The sequence below is a fragment of the Echiichthys vipera genome, assembly GCF_963691815.1.
Source record: "Echiichthys vipera genome assembly, chromosome: 3".
Taxonomy (NCBI): Eukaryota; Metazoa; Chordata; class Actinopteri; order Perciformes; family Trachinidae; genus Echiichthys; species Echiichthys vipera.
The window spans coordinates 25,972-41,926 of record NC_139828.1 but is presented as its reverse complement, the minus strand read 5'-3'; the positions used below and the strand labels follow the sequence as shown (position 1 = coordinate 41,926).

General features: G+C 51.1%; 1 protein-coding gene across 1 annotated transcript; it reads right to left on the bottom strand.

The window, feature by feature from the left end:
• Positions 1–262: 262 nt before the first annotated feature.
• stx6 (syntaxin 6) lies at positions 263–15,766 on the bottom strand. Its single transcript, XM_083940215.1, has 8 exons — positions 15,572–15,766; positions 11,479–11,648; positions 11,305–11,399; positions 10,212–10,271; positions 8,584–8,712; positions 8,349–8,455; positions 1,746–1,840; positions 263–1,521 (listed from the first exon to the last, which is right to left on the bottom strand). Exons 1-8 carry the CDS (start codon positions 15,604–15,606, stop codon positions 1,445–1,447), a joined length of 768 nt encoding a protein of 255 aa, XP_083796341.1. The 5' UTR covers positions 15,607–15,766; the 3' UTR covers positions 263–1,444.
• Between the last annotated feature and the right edge of the window lie 189 nt (positions 15,767–15,955).

Sequence of the window (15,955 nt, the reverse complement as noted above, 5' to 3'; positions counted from 1 at the left end):
GTTAAACTGGAGTTAATCTGGAGTAAAACTGGAGTTAAACTGGAGTTAATCTGGAGTAAAACTGGAGTTAATCTGGAGTTAAACTGGAGTTAATCTGGAGTTAATCTGGAGTTAATCTGGGGTTAATCTGGAGTTAAACTGGAGTTAAACTGGAGTTAATCTGGAGTTAAACTGGAGTTAAACTGGAGTTAAACTGGAGTTAATCTGGAGTTAATCTGGAGTTAAACTGGAGTTAATCTGGAGTTAAACTGGAGTTAAACTGGAGTTAAACTGGAGTTAATCTGGAGTTAAACTGGAGTTAATCTGGAGTTAAACTGGAGTTAATCTGGAGTTAATCTGGAGTTAAACTGGAGTTAAACTGGAGTTAATCTGGAGTTAAACTGGAGTTAATCTGGAGTTAACAAACAAACATAATCTCTAAATTCTTCACAGTTTCACGTCGAACAGAAACATCAAACGCGTTTCCACATGTTTTGAACACTGCCATGATTTTAACACACACTCAGGAAGAGACGAGGGTCCAGGGGGGTCCAGGGGGGTCCAGGGGGGTCCAGGAGGGTCCAGGGGGGTCCAGGGGGGTCCAGGGGGGTCCAGGAGGGTCCAGGAGGGTCCAGGAGGGTCCAGGGGGGTAAAGGGGGGTCCATGAGAGACCAGAAGTGTCCAGAGGAGCTCAGTAGAGTCCAGGAGGGTCCAGAGGAGCTCAGTAGAGTCCAGGAGGGTCCAGAGGAGCTCAGTAGAGTCCAGGAGGGTCCAGAGGAGCTCAGTAGGGTCCAGGAGGGTCCAGTAGAACTCAGTAGAGTCCAGGAGGGTCCAGTAGAACTCATTAGGGTCCAGGAGGGTCCAGTAGAACTCAGTAGAGTCCAGGAGGGTCCAGTAGAACTCAGTAGAGTCCAGGAGGGTCCAGAGGAGCTCAGTAGGGTCCAGGAGGGTCCAGAGGAGCTCAGTAGAGTCCAGGAGGGTCCAGAGGAGCTCAGTAGAGTCCAGGAGGGTCCAGTAGAACTCAGTAGAGTCCAGGAGGGTCCAGAGGAGCTCAGTAGGGTCCAGGAGGGTCCAGTAGAACTCAGTAGAGTCCAGGAGGGTCCAGAGGAGCTCAGTAGGGTCCAGGAGGGTCCAGTAGAACTCAGTAGAGTCCAGGAGGGTCCAGTAGAACTCAGTAGAGTCCAGGAGGGTCCAGTAGAACTCAGTAGAGTCCAGGAGGGTCCAGTAGAACTCAGTAGAGTCCAGGAGGGTCCAGAGGAGCTCAGTAGAGTCCAGGAGGGTCCAGTAGAACTCAGTAGAGTCCAGGAGGGTCCAGTAGAACTCAGTAGAGTCCAGGAGGGTCAAGTAGAACTCAGTAGAGTCCAGGAGGGTCCAGAGGAGCTCAGTAGGGTCCAGGAGGGTCCAGTAGAACTCAGTAGAGACACAGATGTAAGACGAGCTCCTTGCTGACAGGAAGAGGCATCAATCAGAGGATGAAGAAGAGGAGGATGACCACGAAGAGGATACCGAGCAACACGGCGATAGCACACCACTGACGACGATCTGTGGAAATCAAACGTTAATAAAGTAAACAACAAAATAATAAGAAGTAACTATTAATGAACTGATGGAAGCAGACACTGAGAACTACGTCTGCTGCTGATCATCTGCAGGAACAACAAGTGACCTGGAGCTGTGTCACAGTTACTGATTATAGCACTGGTCTAACTCTGACACTTGGCAGCAGAGGCACTGAGGGTCAAATCCTGTGTCGAGGTGCAGTTTACCGCTGGTCATGTGAGACACTTTGGCCAGTTTCTTCATGACGTTGTCCAATCGAGACTGCGTGTTGTCCACCTCATGAGTGAAGTCGTCCAACATCCTGCAAGCAAAACACAAAGACTCAACAACTCTGGAACCGACAAGAGACCAACCGCAACCAATGAGCAACCAGCCAGAGGCCAACCAGGAACCAACCAGAGGCCAACCAGGAACCAACCAGAGGCCAACCAGGAACCAACCAGAGGCCAACCAGGAACCAACCAGAGGCCAACCAGGAACCAACCAGGAGGCCAACCAGGAACCAACCAGAGGCTAACCAGGAACCAGCCAGAGGCCAACCAGGAACCAGCCAGAGGCCAACCAGGAACCAGCCAGAGGCCAACCAGGAACCAACCAGAGGCCAACCAGGAACCAACCAGAGGCCAACCAGGAACCAACCAGAGGCCAACCAGGAACCAACCAGAGGCCAACCAGGAACCAACCAGAGGCCAACCAGGAACCAACCAGGAGGCCAACCAGGAACCAACCAGAGGCCAACCAGGAACCAACCAGAGGCCAACCAGGAACCAACCAGAGGCCAACCAGGAACCAACCAGAGGCCAACCAGGAACCAACCAGAGGCCAACCAGGAACCAACCAGAGGCCAACCAGGAACCAACCAGAGGCCAACCAGGAACCAGCCAGAGGCCAACCAGGAACCAACCAGAGGCCAACCAGGAACCAGCCAGAGGCCAACCAGGAACCAACCAGAGGCCAACCAGGAACCAACCAGAGGCCAACCAGGAACCAACCAGAGGCCAACCAGGAACCAACCAGGAGGCCAACCAGGAACCAACCAGAGGCCAACCAGGAACCAACCAGAGGCCAACCAGGAACCAACCAGAGGCCAACCAGGAACCAACCAGAGGCCAACCAGGAACCAACCAGAGGCCAACCAGGAACCAACCAGAGGCCAACCAGGAACCAGCCAGAGGCCAACCAGGAACCAACCAGAGGCCAACCAGGAACCAGCCAGAGGCCAACCAGGAACCAACCAGAGGCCAACCAGGAACCAACCAGAGGCCAACCAGGAACCAACCAGAGGCCAACCAGGAACCAACCAGAGGCCAACCAGGAACCAACCAGGAGGCCAACCAGGAACCAACCAGAGGCCAACCAGGAACCAACCAGAGGCCAACCAGGAACCAACCAGAGGCCAACCAGGAACCAGCCAGAGGCCAACCAGGAACCAACCAGAGGCCAACCAGGAACCAACCAGAGGCCAACCAGGAACCAACCAGAGGCCAACCAGGAACCAGCCAGAGGCCAACCAGGAACCAACCAGAGGCCAACCAGGAACCAGCCAGAGGCCAACCAGGAACCAACCAGGAACCATCCAGGAACCAGCCAGAGGCCAACCAGGAACCAACCAGAGGCCAACCAGGAACCAACCAGAGGCCAACCAGGAACCAACCAGAGGCCAACCAGGAACCAACCAGAGGCCAACCAGGAACCAACCAGAGGCCAACCAGGAACCAACCAGAGGCCAACCAGGAACCAACCAGGAGGCCAACCAGGAACCAACCAGAGGCCAACCAGGAACCAGCCAGAGGCCAACCAGGAACCAACCAGGAACCAGACAGGAACCAGCCAGAGGCCAACCAGGAACCAACCAGAGGCCAACCAGGAACCAGCCAGAGGCCAACCAGGAACCAACCACAGGCCAACCAGGAACCAACCAGAGGCCAACCAGGAACCAGCCAGAGGCCAATCAGGAACCAACCAGGAACCAGCCAGGAACCAGCCAGAGGCCAACCAGGAACCAGCCAGAGGCCAACCAGGAACCAGCCAGAGGCCAACCAGGAACCAACCAGGAGGCCAACCAGGAACCAACCAGAGGCCAACCAGGAACCAGCCAGAGGCCAACCAGGAACCAACCAGAGGCCAACCAGAGGCCAACCAGGAACCAACCAGAGGCCAACCAGGAACCAACCAGGAGGCCAACCAGGAACCAACCAGAGGCCAACCAGGAACCAGCCAGAGGCCAACCAGGAACCAACCAGGAACCAGCCAGAGGCCAACCAGGAACCAACCAGAGGCCAACCAGGAACCAGCCAGAGGCCAACCAGGAACCAACCAGAGGCCAACCAGGAATTAACCAGAGGCCAACCAGGAATTAACCAGAGGCCAACCAGGAACCAGCCAGAGGCCAACCAGGAACCAACCAGGAACCAACCAGGAGGCCAACCAGGAACCAACCAGAGGCCAACCAGGAACCAGCCAGAGGCCAACCAGGAACCAACCAGAGGCCAACCAGGAACCAACCAGAGGCCAACCAGGAACCAACCAGGAGGCCAACCAGGAACCAACCAGAGGCCAACCAGGAACCAACCAGAGGCCAACCAGGAACCAACCAGGAGGCCAACCAGGAACCAACCAGAGGCCAACCAGGAACCAGCCAGAGGCCAACCAGGAACCAGCCAGAGGCCAACCAGGAACCAGCCAGAGGCCAACCAGGAACCAACCAGAGGCCAACCAGGAACCAACCAGGAGGCCAACCAGGAACCAACCAGAGGCCAACCAGGAACCAACCAGAGGCCAACCAGGAACCAACCAGGAACCAGACAGGAACCAGCCAGAGGCCAACCAGGAACCAACCAGAGGCCAACCAGGAACCAGCCAGAGGCCAACCAGGAACCAACCAGAGGCCAACCAGAGGCCAACCAGGAACCAACCACAGGCCAACCAGGAACCAGCCAGAGGCAAACCAGGAACCAGCCAGAGGCGAACCAGGAACCAACCAGAGGCCAACCAGGAACCAACCAGAGGCCAACCAGGAACCAACCAGAGGCCAACCAGGAACCAGCCAGAGGCCAACCAGGAACCAACCAGAGGCCAACCAGGAACCAACCAGGAGGCCAACCAGGAACCAGCCAGAGGCCAACCAGGAACCAACCAGAGGCCAACCAGGAACCAACCAGAGGCCAACCAGAAACCAGCCAGAGGCCAACCAGGAACCAACCAGAGGCCAACCAGGAACCAACCAGAGGCCAACCAGGAACCAACCACAGGCCAACCAGGAACCAGCCAGAGGCAAACCAGGAACCAACCACAGGCCAACCAGGAACCAACCACAGGCCAACCAGGAACCAGCCAGAGGCCAACCAGGAACCAACCAGAGGCCAACCAGGAACCAGCCAGAGGCCAACCAGGAACCAACCAGAGGCCAACCAGAGGCCAACCAGGAACCAACCACAGGCCAACCAGGAACCAGCCAGAGGCAAACCAGGAACCAACCAGAGGCCAACCAGGAACCAACCACAGGCCAACCAGGAACCAGCCAGAGGCCAACCAGGAACCAACCAGAGACCAACCAGGAACCAACCAGAGGCCAATCAGGAACCAGCCAGAGGCCAACCAGGAACCAACCAGAGGCCAATCAGGAACCAACCAGAGGCCAATCAGGAACCAGCCAGAGGCCAACCAGGAACCAACCACAGGCCAACCAGGAACCAACCAGAGGCCAATCAGGAACCAGCCAGAGGCCAACCAGGAACCAACCAGAGGCCAACCAGAGGCCAACCAGGAACCAACCACAGGCCAACCAGGAACCAACCAGAGGCCAACCAGGAACCAACCAGAGGCCAACCAGAGACCAGCCGTAACCAATGAGCAAATAGCCAGAGGTCAACCAGGAAGCAACCAGAGACCAACCCTAACCATGGGTCTATATTAAGGATAAATAGGTCGGAGTGTGGTCTTCAGCGACTCTATATGCAACGTGTCTTGAGATGACTTTTGTTAAGGAACGGTTTGGCTGTGGCTTAGAGGAAGAGCAGGTTGTCTTCCTTTTGAAAGATCGGTGTTCACCTACTGTAGTTGTCCCTCTCCTCCTGTAGTTGTCTCTCACCTCCTGTAGTTGTCCCTCACCTCCTGTAGTTGTCTCTCACCTCCTGTAGTTGTCCCTCCCATCCTGTAGTTGTCCCTCACCTCCTGTAGTTGTCTCTCACCTCCTGTAGTTGTCCCTCACCTCCTGTAGTTGTCTCTCACCTACTGTAGTTGTCCCTCCCATCCTGTAGTTGTCCCTCACCTACTGTAGTTGTCTCTCACCTCCTGTAGTTGTCAGTCACCTCCTGTAGGTGTCCCTCCCTCCTGTAGGTGTCCCTCCCTCCTGTAGGTGTCCCTCCCTCCTGTAGGTGTCCCTCTCCTCCTGTAGGTGTCCCTCTCGTCCTGTAGGTGTCCCTCCCTCCTGTAGGTGTCCCTCCCTCCTGTAGGTGTCCCTCTCCTCCTGTAGGTGTCCCTCTCGTCCTGTAGGTGTCCCTCCCTCCTGTAGTTGTCCCTCTCTTCCTGTAGGTGTCCCTCCCTCCTGTAGGTGTCCCTCACTCCTGTAGGTGTCCCTCCCTCCTGTAGTTGTCCCTCTCTTCCTGTAGGTGTCCCTCCCTCCTGTAGTTGTCCCTCTCTTCCTGTAGGTGTCCCTCCCTCCTGTAGGTGTCCCTCACTCCTGTAGGTGTCCCACCCTCCTGTAGTTGTCTCTCACCTACTGTAGTTGTCCCTCTCCTCCTGTAGGTGTCCCTCCCTCCTGTAGGTGTCCCTCCCTCCTGTAGGTGTCCCTCTCCTCCTGTAGGTGTCCCTCTCCTCCTGTAGGCGTCCCTCCCTCCTGTAGGCGTCCCTCCCTCCTGTAGGTGTCCCTCTCCTCCTGTAGGTGTCCCTCTCCTCCTGTAGGTGTCCCTCTCCTCCTGTAGGTGTCCCACCCTCCTGTAGGTGTCCCTCTCCTCCTGTAGGTGTCCCTCTCCTCCTGTAGGTGTCCCTCTCCTCCTGTAGTTGTCCCACCCTCCTGTAGTTGTCTCTCACCTACTGTAGTTGTCCCTCTCCTCCTGTAGGTGTCCCTCTCCTCCTGTAGTTGTCCCTCTCCTCCTGTAGGTGTCCCTCTCCTCCTGTAGGTGTCCCTCTCCTCCTGTAGGTGTCCCTCTCCTCCTGTAGTTGTCCCACCCTCCTGTAGTTGTCTCTCACCTACTGTAGTTGTCCCTCTCCTCCTGTAGGTGTCCCTTACCTCCTGTAGTTGTCCCTCTCCTCCTGTAGGTGTCCCTCTCCTCCTGTAGGTGTCCCTCTCCTCCTGTAGTTGTCCCTCCCTCCCGTATGCATCCCTCTCTTCCTGTAGGCGTCCCTCTCCTCCTGTAGTTGTCCCTCCCTCACGTATGCATCCCTCTCCTCCTGTAGGCGTCCCTCTCCTCCTGTAGGTGTCCCTCTCCTCCTGTAGGTGTCCCTCTCCTCCTGTAGGTGTCCCTCTCCTCCTGTAGGCGTCCCTCCCTCCTGTAGGCGTCCCTCCCTCCCGTATGCATCCCTCTCCTCCTGTAGGTGTCCCTCTCCTCCTGTAGGTGTCCCTCTCCTCCTGTAGGCGTCCCTCTCCTCCTGTAGGCGTCCCTCCCTCCTGTAGGCGTCCCTCCCTCCTGTAGTTGTCCCTCCCTCACGTATGCATCCCTCTCCTCCTGTAGGCGTCCCTCTCCTCCTGTAGGTGTCCCTCTCCTCCTGTAGTTGTCCCTCCCTCACGTATGCATCCCTCTCCTCCTGTAGGCGTCCCTCTCCTCCTGTAGGTGTCCCTCTCCTCCTGTAGTTGTCCCTCCCTCCCGTATGCATCCCTCTCTTCCTGTAGGTGTCCCTCTCCTCCTGTAGGCGTCCCTCCCTCCTGTAGGCGTCCCTCCCTCCCGTATGCATCCCTCTCCTCCTGTAGGCGTCCCTCTCCTCCTGTAGTTGTCCCTCCCTCCCGTATGCATCCCTCTCCTCCTGTAGGTGTCCCTCTCCTCCTGTAGGTGTCCCTCCCTCCTGTAGGTGTCCCTCCCTCCTGTAGGTGTCCCTCTCCTCCTGTAGGTGTCCCTCTCCTCCTGTAGGCGTCCCTCCCTCCTGTAGGCGTCCCTCCCTCCCGTATGCATCCCTCTCCTCCTGTAGGCGTCCCTCTCCTCCTGTAGGCGTCCCTCTCCTCCTGTAGGCGTCCCTCCCTCCTGTAGGCGTCCCTCCCTCCTGTAGTTGTCCCTCCCTCACGTATGCATCCCTCTCCTCCTGTAGGCGTCCCTCTCCTCCTGTAGGTGTCCCTCTCCTCCTGTAGTTGTCCCTCCCTCACGTATGCATCCCTCTCCTCCTGTAGGCGTCCCTCTCCTCCTGTAGGTGTCCCTCTCCTCCTGTAGTTGTCCCTCCCTCCCGTATGCATCCCTCTCTTCCTGTAGGCGTCCCTCTCCTCCTGTAGTTGTCCCTCCCTCACGTATGCATCCCTCTCCTCCTGTAGGCGTCCCTCTCCTCCTGTAGTTGTCCCTCTCCTCCTGTAGGTGTCCCTCTCCTCCTGTAGGTGTCCCTCTCCTCCTGTAGGCGTCCCTCCCTCCCGTATGCATCCCTCTCCTCCTGTAGGTGTCCCTCTCCTCCTGTAGGCGTCCCTCCCTCCTGTAGGCGTCCCTCCCTCCCGTATGCATCCCTCTCCTCCTGTAGGCGTCCCTCTCCTCCTGTAGTTGTCCCACCTCCTGTGTGACCCCTCTTTCTTAACCATGCTCACCACTGTTACAAGGCCTAACTTGGTTCTCGGAAAATGAACTTGAGATGTGGGGGAGATCCCTCTCAGTGATGATCTATCTGAAAGTTCTTACACGGCCTGTTCATCCAGCTCCATGCCGATCCTCTCAGACATGTTCTTCAGGACTCCGATTGTTCCGGACACAAGCTCCAGCTGTTCATCCTGCTGCTCTGCCATCAGCTAATACAAACAAAGGCACACATGACTTATATCACATTGTCCAAAACATTCTCATTTCACCAAACTGATATTTAACCACATCTCAGAGCTCTGTGAGTGGCTGTTTTATTGGTCCAGGGCTACTGTACCTGCTGCTGGACCTGCTGTTCCTCTATAAATTGAGAGTTGGCGTTCTGCAGTTGGCGGTCCAGTCGGCTGTATTTATCAGGTCCGGGCTGCCAAATTGGACCCTGAGCACCACGTTCACCGAGCAGAGACTGGACATCACAACAACACAAACACACACTATCAGATATTTTTGATCACAAGCAGCTCTACTTCCACCCAGAAAACTCCCATACCCTCACCTTCACCTCTAAGGACCTCCCATACCCTCACCTTCACCTCCAAGGACCTCCCTCACCGTTACCTTCACCTCCAAGGACCTCCCATTCCCTCACCTTCACCTCCAAGGACCTCCCATTCCTCACCTTCACCTCCAAGGAACTCCCATTCCCTCACCTTCACCTCCAAGGAACTCCCATTCCCTCACCTTCACCTCCAAGGACCTCCCATTCCCTCACCTTCACCTTCACCTTCACCTCCAAGGACCTCCCATTCCCTCACCTTCATTCCAAGGAACTCCCATTCCCTCACCTTCACCTCCAAGGAACTCCCATTCCCTCACCTTCACCTCCAAGGAACTCCCATTCCCTCACCTTCACCTCCAAGGACCTCCCATTCCCTCACCTTCACCTTCACCTCCAAGGACCTCCCATTCCCTCACCTTCACCTCCAAGGAACTCCCATTCCCTCACCTTCACCTTCACCTCCAAGGAACTCCCATTCCCTCACCTTCACCTCCAAGGACCTCCCATACCCTCACCGTCACGTCACCTCCTGCGACATCCCATACCCTCACCTTCATCTCCAGTGACCTCCCATAACCTCACCTCCAAGAACCTCCCCTACCCTCACCTTTACCTCCAAGGACCTCCCCTCCCCTTTACCTCCAAGTACTTCCCCTCCCCTCACCTTCACTCCAAGGAACTCCCATTCCCTCACCGTCACCTCCAAGGACCTCCCATTCCCTCACCGTCACCTCCAAGGACCTCCCATACCCTCACCTTCACCTCAAGGAACCTCCCCTACCCTCACCTTCACCTCCAGGGACCTCCCATACCCTCACCTTCACCTCAAGGAACCTCCCCTACCCTCACCTTCACCTCAAGGAACCTCCCCTACCCTCACCTTCACCTCCAGGGACCTCCCCTACCCTCACCTTCACCTCCAGGGACCTCCCCTACCCTCACCTTCACCTCCAGGGACCTCCCCTACCCTCACCTTCACCTCAAGGAACCTCCCCTACCCTCACCTTCACCTCAAGGAACCTCCCCTACCCTCACCTTCACCTCCAGGGACCTCCCCTACTCTCACCTTCACCTCCAGGGACCTCCCCTACCCTCACCTTCACCTCCAGGGACCTCCCCTACCCTCACCTTCACCTCCAGGGACCTCCCCTACCCTCACCTTCACCTCAAGGAACCTCCCCTACCCTCACCTTCACCTCCAGGGACCTCCCCTACTCTCACCTTCACCTCCAGGGACCTCCCCTACTCTCACCTTCACCTCCAGGGACCTCCCCTACTCTCACCTTCACCTCCAGGGACCTCCTGTATCTATGCTATGATCTTGTTTAATGTTTAGAGACCAGGTGGGCAGAGAGGTTACCGGGTGAGGGTGTGCAGTGTTGGGTACTTCAGGTATGTTTAATTACCTCTTTGTTCTTTCGGTCCACAGATGCAGCAGTTGGACTCGACATCTGCTCTTTCATTTCCTTCAAGAGAAACAAAACAGATCTATCAGTGTTTCAGATACACCTTAGCCAATCGGATTGTTTCAAATCAAAGCAGAGTAACCAAATCATGTCAAATCATAACAGAAGTTATCTCAAAACACTTTACATATATACGAATCCGGCGATATGTTTGTGTGTTTGTCCATCTAGCGGCACCTGCATCTCTGAGGTGGCGTGTCCCTTCAGTATGCGCACGGTCAACAGGGATTCAAACCTTTACCTCATGAAGAGCGCCCCTGTCTGAGGCCGTACGGTCTACAGGGAATCAAACCGTGACCTCATGAAGAGCGCCCCTGTCTGAGGCCGTACGGTCTACAGGGATTCAAACCGTGACCTCATGAAGAGCGCCCCTGTCTGAGGCCGTACGGTCTACAGGGATTCAAACCGTGACCTCATGAAGAGCGCCCCTGTCTGAGGCCGTACGGCCTACAGGGATTCAAACCTTTACCCATGTAGACTGCCTCAGACAGGGGCGCTCTTCATGGATTCCCTGGTTGTGCAGATGTTCTCCAGAAGTGGATCCAGAACCTTCACAGAGGTTTGCTCAGTTCTGGTTCACACTCACCTCACAGTGAACAGCATGAGGGGTCGAGCTTAACACAGTGAGAAAGTAACGTCAACTAAGCTAACAGTGCTTAGCTAGCTCACGCTAGCTGCCGTGGTCACACACAGGAAATGAACTGAGCTGTTACTGTGAAACCTAAGTGGCTGTAACCATGGAAACCTGATGAACAGTGTAAACGTCGGGTTCATCAGTGATGGAGGGAATAATCTCAGACTCTTCAGGAGGGAAAGTTTGTGACGTTGGAGAAAAGGTTCACTTCTAAAGACGGCTCCCGCTCACGAGCCTCAGACCGGAGGAGACGCCACCTTCACTTGCGGTACTTTGCCGGATTCGTCTATAGAGTAGGTCTAGACCACACTCAAGCCAACAATTCCCCCATGAGCAGCAACAAGTCCCAATATCTACGACTACAGAAGAGCCTGTTCGGCGGTGCGCAGTGGGCCGTACCTTCACGGTGTGTCTGGTGCCGGTGATGAAGGCTTTCCTCTTGGACAGCTCAGCTGCGTCCAGGTTGAACTTCTTTGGGTTGGACTCAACGATGCGTTCACTGACAGTTAAGACAAACCTTTAAAAAGCTTTCAGGTCCCTGAACTCACTGAAAACACACTGTTGAAAGGATATTGATGGTCTCGTCCAGGTCCTCCAGGTCCCACTCGATGGAGCGCAGACTGTTCCTCAGCTCATTGGTCGTCCAGTCCATTTCCTCCTTGGAGGCTCCGCCCCCGTCCTGCAGCAGCTCGCTCCATCTGTGGTGGAGGCTCTGCGCTGCGTTCACGGCCTTCTGCACCTCTCTGTGACATCATCAGTGACATTATTATTTTATTATTAGAATCATAATAATAAAAATATATTTATTTATATTTTTATTAAACATAACTAGAGGCTGGAGCTGCTGCCCCTGAGACCTGATCCAGGATCAGAGGCTGGAGCTGCTGCCCCTGAGACCTGATCCAGGACCAGAGGCTGGAGCTGCTGCCCCTGAGACCTGATCCAGGATCAGAGGCTGGAGCTGCTGCCCCTGAGACCTGATCCAGGATCAGAGGCTGGAGCTGCTGCCCCTGAGACCTGATCCAGGATCAGAGGCTGGAGCTGCTGCCCCTGAGACCTGATCCAGGATCAGAGGCTGGAGCTGAGATTTAATATTTGCAGAGGGAACAAACAGAAATCTAACATTTGATTTTACTTTTCTATAAGTTTAAACTGGTTAAACTGGTTTCTGTCTCTGAGGTTAAAGTTAAACTGGTTTCTGTCTCTGAGGTTAAAGTTAAACTGGTTTCTGTCTCTGTGGTTAAAGTTAAACTGGTTTCTGTCTCTGTGGTTAAAGTTAAACTGGTTTCTGTCTCTGAGGTTAAAGTTAAACTGGTTTCTGTCTCTGTGGTTAAAGTTAAACTGGTTTCTGTCTCTGTGGTTAAAGTTAAACTGGTTTCTGTCTCTGAGGTTAAAGTTAAACTGGTTTCTGTCTCTGTGGTTAAAGTTAAACTGGTTTCTGTCTCTGTGGTTAAAGTTAAACTGGTTTCTGTCTCTGTGGTTAAAGTTAAACTGGTTTCTGTCTCTGAGGTTAAAGTTAAACTGGTTTCTGTCTCTGAGGTTAAAGTTAAACTGGTTTCTGTCTCTGAGGTTAAAGTTAAACTGGTTTCTGTCTCTGAGGTTAAAGTTAAACTGGTTTCTGTCTCTGTGGTTAAAGTTAAACTGGTTTCTGTCTCTGTGGTTAAAGTTAAACTGGTTTCTGTCTCTGTGGTTAAAGTTAAACTGGTTTCTGTCTCTGTGGTTAAAGTTAAACTGGTTTCTGTCTCTGTGGTTAAAGTTAAACTGGTTTCTGTCTCTGTGGTTAAAGTTAAACTGGTTTCTGTCTCTGTGGTTAAAGTTAAACTGGTTTCTGTCTCTGTGGTTAAAGTTAAACTGGTTTCTGTCTCTGTGGTTAAAGTTAAACTGGTTTCTGTCTCTGTGGTTAAAGTTAAACTGGTTTCTGTCTCTGAGGTTAAAGTTAAACTGGTTTCTGTCTCTGTGGTTAAAGTTAAACTGGTTTCTGTCTCTGTGGTTAAAGTTAAACTGGTTTCTGTCTCTGTGGTTAAAGTTAAACTGGTTTCTGTCTCTGTGGTTAAAGTTAAACTGGTTTCTGTCTCTGAGGTTAAAGTTAAACTGGTTTCTGTCTCTGAGGTTAAAGTTAAACTGGTTTCTGTCTCTGAGGTTAAAGTTAAACTGGTTTCTGTCTCTGAGGTTAAAGTTAAACTGGTTTCTGTCTCTGTGGTTAAAGTTAAACTGGTTTCTGTCTCTGTGGTTAAAGTTAAACTGGTTTCTGTCTCTGTGGTTAAAGTTAAACTGGTTTCTGTCTCTGTGGTTAAAGTTAAACTGGTTTCTGTCTCTGTGGTTAAAGTTAAACTGGTTTCTGTCTCTGTGGTTAAAGTTAAACTGGTTTCTGTCTCTGTGGTTAAAGTTAAACTGGTTTCTGTCTCTGAGGTTAAAGTTAAACTGGTTTCTGTCTCTGAGGTTAAAGTTAAACTGGTTTCTGTCTCTGTGGTTAAAGTTAAACTGGTTTCTGTCTCTGTGGTTAAAGTTAAACTGGTTTCTGTCTCTGAGGTTAAAGTTAAACTGGTTTCTGTCTCTGTGGTTAAAGTTAAACTGGTTTCTGTCTCTGAGGTTAAAGTTAAACTGGTTTCTGTCTCTGTGGTTAAAGTTAAACTGGTTTCTGTCTCTGTGGTTAAAGTTAAACTGGTTTCTGTCTCTGTGGTTAAAGTTAAACTGGTTTCTGTCTCTGAGGTTAAAGTTAAACTGGTTTCTGTCTCTGTGGTTAAAGTTAAACTGGTTTCTGTCTCTGTGGTTAAAGTTAAACTGGTTTCTGTCTCAGAGGTTAAAGTTAAACTGGTTTCTGTCTCTGTGGTTAAACTGGTTTCTGTCTCTGAGGTTAAAGTTAAACTGGTTTCTGTCTCTGAGGTTAAAGTTAAACTGGTTTCTGTCTCTGTGGTTAAAGTTAAACTGGTTTCTGTCTCTGAGGTTAAAGTTAAACTGGTTTCTGTCTCTGTGGTTAAAGTTAAACTGGTTTCTGTCTCTGTGGTTAAAGTTAAACTGGTTTCTGTCTCTGAGGTTAAAGTTAAACTGGTTTCTGTCTCTGAGGTTAAAGTTAAACTGGTTTCTGTCTCTGAGGTTAAAGTTAAACTGGTTTCTGTCTCTGAGGTTAAAGTTAAACTGGTTTCTGTCTCTGTGGTTAAAGTTAAACTGGTTTCTGTCTCTGTGGTTAAAGTTAAACTGGTTTCTGTCTCTGAGGTTAAAGTTAAACTGGTTTCTGTCTCTGAGGTTAAAGTTAAACTGGTTTCTGTCTCTGAGGTTAAAGTTAAACTGGTTTCTGTCTCTGTGGTTAAAGTTAAACTGGTTTCTGTCTCTGTGGTTAAAGTTAAACTGGTTTCTGTCTCTGAGGTTAAAGTTAAACTGGTTTCTGTCTCTGTGGTTAAAGTTAAACTGGTTTCTGTCTCTGTGGTTAAAGTTAAACTGGTTTCTGTCTCTGAGGTTAAAGTTAAACTGGTTTCTGTCTCTGTGGTTAAAGTTAAACTGGTTTCTGTCTCTGAGGTTAAAGTTAAACTGGTTTCTGTCTCTGAGGTTAAAGTTAAACTGGTTTCTGTCTCTGAGGTTAAAGTTAAACTGGTTTCTGTCTCTGAGGTTAAAGTTAAACTGGTTTCTGTCTCTGTGGTTAAAGTTAAACTGGTTTCTGTCTCTGAGGTTAAAGTTAAACTGGTTTCTGTCTCTGAGGTTAAAGTTAAACTGGTTTCTGTCTCTGTGGTTAAAGTTAAACTGGTTTCTGTCTCTGAGGTTAAAGTTAAACTGGTTTCTGTCTCTGTGGTTAAAGTTAAACTGGTTTCTGTCTCTGTGGTTAAAGTTAAACTGGTTTCTGTCTCTGTGGTTAAAGTTAAACTGGTTTCTGTCTCTGTGGTTAAAGTTAAACTGGTTTCTGTCTCTGAGGTTAAAGTTAAACTGGTTTCTGTCTCTGTGGTTAAAGTTAAACTGGTTTCTGTCTCTGAGGTTAAAGTTAAACTGGTTTCTGTCTCTGTGGTTAAAGTTAAACTGGTTTCTGTCTCTGTGGTTAAAGTTAAACTGGTTTCTGTCTCTGAGGTTAAAGTTAAACTGGTTTCTGTCTCTGTGGTTAAAGTTAAACTGGTTTCTGTCTCTGAGGTTAAAGTTAAACTGGTTTCTGTCTCTGTGGTTAAAGTTAAACTGGTTTCTGTCTCTGTGGTTAAAGTTAAACTGGTTTCTGTCTCTGAGGTTAAAGTTAAACTGGTTTCTGTCTCTGTGGTTAAAGTTAAACTGGTTTCTGTCTCTGAGGTTAAAGTTAAACTGGTTTCTGTCTCTGAGGTTAAAGTTAAACTGGTTTCTGTCTCTGTGGTTAAAGTTAAACTGGTTTCTGTCTCTGAGGTTAAAGTTAAACTGGTTTCTGTCTCTGTGGTTAAAGTTAAACTGGTTTCTGTCTCTGTGGTTAAAGTTAAACTGGTTTCTGTCTCTGAGGTTAAAGTTAAACTGGTTTCTGTCTCTGAGGTTAAAGTTAAACTGGTTTCTGTCTCTGAGGTTAAAGTTAAACTGGTTTCTGTCTCTGTGGTTAAAGTTAAACTGGTTAAACTGGTTAAACTGGTTTCTATGGTTACGGTTGAACGTAGATTAGCCGTCACGTCTCTGCAGGCTAACCCTAACACTCAGTTAGCATCAGTTAGCATCAGTTAGCATCACTGACCCTTTGACGACGAAGAACGGGTCTTCCATGGACATGGTTCTGGTTCGGTTCAGTCGGAGCCGGGCTCCATCACACAGAGCAGAAGGGTGCGGGCCGAACCGGAGTCCCTTTAAGTCGGATCGAGCTCAGTTTGTCTCCATCAGAGAAGCTAACGAGGCTAACGAAGCTAACCTGCTGCTAACGCTTTGTTTACATCAGCAGTGGCTTCCGCAGCGGAAGTGACGTCACATAGTGACCTAACGCTCTAGACCAGCTGTTATAGATGTGATATATATTTATATATATTTATATTTATATATTTATTTATATTTATATATTTATATTTATTTATATATATTTATGGGTTAGGGTTGAATATAATAACTATAAATGTAAATATATATA